Below are 6000 nucleotides of genomic sequence, written 5' to 3' on the forward strand. Positions count from 1 at the left end.
TTAGTTTGTCATAGTGGTAAGCTCTTGACAGTTAAATTAGGGAAAAATAAAATTATCTTGATGAGTTCAGCTAGGTTTAATTTTCAAGACATGTTCTTAAATAATTGCAAAGTAATAAGCTTGTGATGAGTGGTTCAGTAGTCTTCTTTCTCAGATAAAGTCGAATATTCAATTTTTATAAATAGAGTAAATATTTATTGAGAATATTTTATCCTTGATCGATACAAAAAATGCTTGTAATTATATTAAAAAAAAGTAACTGAATCACTTTATTCTTTATTTTGGGACATTCATTTTTGTCGTTATAGTTAGTTAATTTCATGGTTAATTGATTAAGTGGTTGGAGTGAAATTCATAGTGCTTAATCTTTGCAGAATCGAATTTGATTCCTTAAGGCAACTACAACTTTAGAATATGCTCATAGTAATTCTTTCTTCTGCTTTTTTAGACACCCAAAATGTTAAAAGATATGCATTAGCCATTTGTCATGATTACACTAATCGCACTTGGAATTGCACCTGCATGTGCACTTGCCAAGGTGCACTTGAAATTGCACCTGCTGGTGCACTTGGCAAGTGCACCAACAGGTGAAATTTAATGTGTGCATCTGCTGGTGCACATTTCAAGTGCACCTGCCAAGTGCACCAGCAGGTGAAATTTAATGTGTGCACCTGCTGGTGCACTTGCCAAGTGCACCAGCAGGTGCACATTTGAAATTGCACCTGCAGGTTAATTGCACCTGCTGGTGCACTTGCCAAGTGCACCAGCAAGTGCACTTGAAATTGCACCTGCTGGTGCACTTGCTAAGTGCACTAGCAGGTGCACACTTTAAATTTTTGATTGCTCAATATATGGCTGAATATATGTACTGATTGCTCAAATTTCTCATTAACAGCCTTACCAACCTAGTTCTACTGCCCCGGCACCTCCCTCTCTAGTGGAAGATACTGCAATTGATATCAGGCAAGTTCAAATTCTCTTATAGTTGTTTCCAAAATTAATGAGGTTATCAGATTATCATTGACATTTGACTTTGAAATTCAGTAATGTCTACACATGATACAATTATGCATATTTTATATAGAATGCATATTTTATATAGTAGTATATTTCCATCACTTCTCAGTGAGTAACTTACTACGTTTGTATGTTTTTAATTTAATGTCTACACATTATATTAATATTGGCATTGTTTATTTTTTATTTGTACACAGATGAGGGGACGTGGACGGGTTAAGCAGCCTAGAGGACCAGTTCGACTACCTTCTAGTGCAAGCCAAGAGGAGGCGAATGCAGATGACGGACAAGAGCATGAGCCGCAGTTACCACAGGCATCGACGGGACTTGGGGATACAGAGCTTCAGATATGGGTACCACTTGCATCTGGTGTACAGCCATGTCATAGGGATCGACCAGGTCCACCAGTTTCACCATGTACCGATGCATTGCCTCCCCGTCCCCTTCCACCTCCTCACCATCACAGTCATTGTCTGCACCGGCATACTCCAGCTCCACGACCTGCGGTATCACATTTACATTATCCTCAACCTGCATCCACTTCTGGTACTGCATCAGATAGAGGGACAGGATCTGGATCAGCATTTACTCCATCATCTGCTCCATCATCTGCACCAGCATCAGCAGGATCGACCACTGCTGTAGGCGGCACACAACCATTCCGACAGACCATTTCACTCATTAATAACAAGTAATAGTTAATTATTTCTTAATTACGATAAATTTCATTGTTAACCTATACTAAGTCACGTTTTTTCATGTAGTTTACATCCGTCGGAGATGTGCAGTCGCAGGATTACTCTGATAATAAAAGAAAGACTGGTCGCGGAAGGGCACTGTTGGAAGACAGTACCACATGACATCAAGGAGTTTTATTGGCAGGAATTCAAGGTGATGTGTACGACTTTAAGTATTTTCACATATATTATGAATTGAGTAAGTACTAACAACTCATATAATTGAATCTTTTTGCAGAAATACTTCATATGGGACCAAGCAATTGACAGCTTGGTCAAAATTGCATGGAAAAAAAAGCAGCTGACAGATATAGGGGCTTAATGTGGGAAATTAGGAAAGGGAAAACAAAGAATCTTGCTACACCAGATTCTGTTTTGAGTAAGTGGCAGGAAACTTGGAACACTTCTGAATACAAAAAGAAGTGTGACAAGTTTTCTGCAAATAGGCGCAGTGAGGCAGGAGGTTCAGGATCTGGCATTTCTAGGCACGCCTGCGGTTCAGTTTCACAGTATACCCACCAGCGGAGGATGGTATTAGTAAAAATTTTTATTTCATATTTATCATATTAAATATATTTTGTTTGGATTGGATGATAAATGCTGCACTTCTTATAATTGGTAACAGAGAGAAAGACTAGACAGGGAACCACTTCCTCATGAGCTTTTTGAGGCCACACATAAGAGAAAAGGGACGGAGGATTTTATTGATGTGAGGTCAAAAGTTATTCATGTAAGTTGATATTAAATGTAGTTGTTAACAAATGTGATTTACTTAAATTGTTTTACTTATACGTGACTTTAAATTTGTAATGCAGGATAAATATGTCCAACTGAAGGAGGCTGCAACACAGGAACAGGAGGGAAGCAATGAGCCGACGCCCATTAATGAGGCTCAGTTGTACTACGAAGCGGTTGGCGGGCAGAAAAAGAGTCGCATTTATGGGTTAGGATCCCAGGCTTCAGCATATTTTCATGACCCATCTCATTGTTCTGCTTCATACACGTCAGCACCCCCAGTGGATCCTCCTGCAGTTGAAGCAATGACCATGATGCAGAATAAAATATATCAGCTAGAGACAGAGAACGGTCGAATTACCACAGTGCTGGACGAGTTGCAGACGTTTATGCATAGGATGATGGCACAACACGGTATAGGGACATACACTCAGCCATCTGCTCCTAGGGCACCTCCAGCTCCGTCCCCACAGCAGCGGCCTGATGATGCGCCTATCATTGCTGATCATCATACAGATAGTGATGATGACACAGATGATGAGCTAGCTAGTTTAGTTTAGTATGTATATTTTGTTATAACCAGTTGATAATTTTTAGTCTAAATTATAATTGTAGTACAAATTCTTTACGTTTTAAATATATTTTAATGAGCAATTTGGTTTTGTCCTTTTATAGTATTATTATTGTCCAGTATGATAATAGATGTATATGAATGTACAAATGGATGTATATGAATGTACAAGGTACAGATGGATGTATTTGAATGTACAGGGAATATATGAATGTACAGTATATGAATGTAGTAGGGGTATAGGTACAGCGTAGAATTTGCAATTGGTGTATTTTTATTCACTAATGGATTAGTAACCGAAAATCCGTTAGTGTCACCAACTGATTTTCCGTTGGTGATCCGTCACTGACACCAACGGAAAATCCGTTGGTGGTCCGTCACTGACACCAACGGAAAATCCGTTGGTGATCCGTCACTGACACCAACGGAAAATCCGTTGGTGATCCGTCACTGACACCAACAGCAAATTCCGTTGGTGATCCGTCACTGTCACTAACGGATACAAATTTTCGTTAGTGAATAATTTACCAACGAGGATTTTCCTGACGAAATAAATCCGTCACAGATCCGTTAGTGAAAAGTTCCACTAACGGATCTTCAACGCTCACCAACGGAAATTTCCGTTGGTGATTTTGCAAAGTCTTGTAGTGTAATAATACTTAATAGAAAATAAAATGGTGTAAATGAAATAATAGATCCAACGAATAATTCATAAAATTTATTTTTATTTTTATATCAGCTACATAAAAATAATATAAATATTTTTTATCTCTCCTAACTCACATATTTTATATTATAAAAATAACTATACAGTATAAAATGTATCTTTCTAAAATAATTGATAGACTTATATATAAACACATTATTTCTAAATAAAAATTGAGTGAGTATTACTTCGGTCTTTCCATTATGATTCAATCCTTTTTGTTACATGTCTCCTTCTCAAATTGAAGCACCCTGCATAATTTAATTTTGTACTTCAACCTGCTTTATTGTCTATTATAATAAGCAGTATTACTTATGGGTATTATAAGTTGTATTCTACTGATTTGGAATTGTAATTTCCTACATTTCAATAAAGTATATGTTGATCAAAATAAATGGAAGTGAAGAAAAGTGTTAATTTGGGGGATTGAGTTTATAATCAGCCTTTTATTTTATTTTATTTAGATTTCACTTAATTTGTGTTAATTAAGATTTAATTGTGGAATTAATAGTAACCGGCGTAGTAACAGTTTCGTTATCTAAATAATTGATAATTTGAGAACAAAGTATAATTATGCAATTCTTGAATCTTGATCGACTGACATCCGATGAGGCATTCAGATCAGGACACTTAGACAGAAATCTTATTTGCTGGGTTGATCATCGATTTGTGATCGGTCTGTTGGATCTCTCTATACTTGATTTTGAAAAAAGGAAGAAGACAGTCAAAGATTCACCGGGAGAGTTTCCGGTGAAGACCCTCCGATGCTCAAGTTAGATGTGAGAACTTAGTGGAGTTAAAGAAAGTAAAATAGAGAAGAGAAAAAGAATGGTGGTTCTAGCATCTTTCTCGAAAAGGAGATCCTTTTTTTCAGGGTTAGTTCAGTGTATAAATACCTTAAATAGAGTTGATGCCCCTAGTACAGTGTCCCCTTCTAACGGGGCATGATACTTTTGTACAGGTGTGTCAGACATTAATGATGGATTACAGGACAATAAATGCGGGGTTGGCCGATTCGTACCCCTGCATGCGCACTTATAATTCCTATGTTGTACCAAGGAGATGACCAGCTCATATGAGGTCGGCATCCTTACCCTGACTTCATCAAGCCATGCCTAGTTCATTCGACCTACATAGAAATGAGCTCCTTCCGGTCACTGATGTCAGCCACGTCGGCATTCAAAGTCTCGTTGTAGGCTTTTGAGGAGGTCAACCCGTTCTCTCTAGTCTTTAAAGAGGTCAATCTGTCCGTTTCAGATTTTGGTAAATTCGGGAGTGTTGCTGGTCTAATTTTTTATACTTAATAAATCAGGTTTCTTACTACCCGATAAGCCAAATGAAAAGGTTTTTGATTCACATGTGCACATGTCACTATCTTGGAGGTCCTATTTTTTATACGTTATCAGTTGCCCTTTCACTTCTCTGATGGTTATTTATGACCGTCGGAGAAGAGAACCCGTCCTATTAATTCGACGCCACCTGTTTATTTGGTTGACGCTTATGAAATACGATCAGTTGAATTGATCGACTTATCATAGGTCGAAATATGGGAGTGAATTTCATCCCTACTTCTGGAGGTCTCTTTATTCGAAGTTTTACATTGACAATTTTCCCTTTGGGAGATCTGACCTTTGGTAGTCTTCTACAGACGATTTGACATCAGTGGTTCTCCTTTTGAAAAATCCAGCTTTGGTGGTCTGCCCTTTCGATCTGGCCTTAGTAGTTTGCCTTATTGGGACTTCTTCTGAGCATTTTACTCTGAGGCGTCTTTCAGACTTTAAGCCCTGGGTCTTTTAGTAAGCATTTCAGCTGATTGGTTTCACGAACAGTTTGGCTCTTTGCTGAGCTCTTTAGCCCTGAACTCTTTAGTTCTAACTATTTTTGGTTTGTCCGTGCTCTTTGGTTTTCTATATCATTTCGAACTCTTTAGTTCTAACTATTTTTACTAGCATTTTAGCTCTTTTCCGAGCTCTTTAGCCTTGAGTTTTTGCCTGACAATGGGCTTTTTAGCACTAATTCTTTCTTTTGAGCTCTTTGGCTCTTTGACTCTTTGTAACTTTTGGATATTTTTGCCCTCAAGTGCTTTCTGGGCTATTTTCGCCCTTATTTGCTTTTCGGGCTATTTGCCCTCAAGTTTATTCCGAGCATTTTTGCTCCTCCAGGCTATCTGCCCTTAAGCATTTTTGGGCTCAAAGCCCTGATTCTTCATTCCGAGTTCCTTGCTCTTTGCGTTT

At 38.1% G+C, this 6000-nt stretch overlaps 1 protein-coding gene across 1 annotated transcript; it reads left to right on the forward strand.

The window, feature by feature from the left end:
- The first annotated feature begins 2039 nt into the window (after positions 1-2039).
- Positions 2040-3049, forward strand: LOC110617978. Its single transcript, XM_021760969.1, has 3 exons — positions 2040-2285; positions 2380-2484; positions 2570-3049. The coding sequence occupies exons 1-3, from the start codon at positions 2040-2042 to the stop codon at positions 3047-3049; spliced, it is 831 nt and encodes a 276-aa protein (XP_021616661.1).
- Positions 3050-6000: the final 2951 nt, after the last annotated feature.

Source organism: Manihot esculenta, chromosome 6 (genome assembly GCF_001659605.2).
Source record: "Manihot esculenta cultivar AM560-2 chromosome 6, M.esculenta_v8, whole genome shotgun sequence".
Lineage (NCBI taxonomy): Eukaryota > Viridiplantae > Streptophyta > Magnoliopsida > Malpighiales > Euphorbiaceae > Manihot > Manihot esculenta.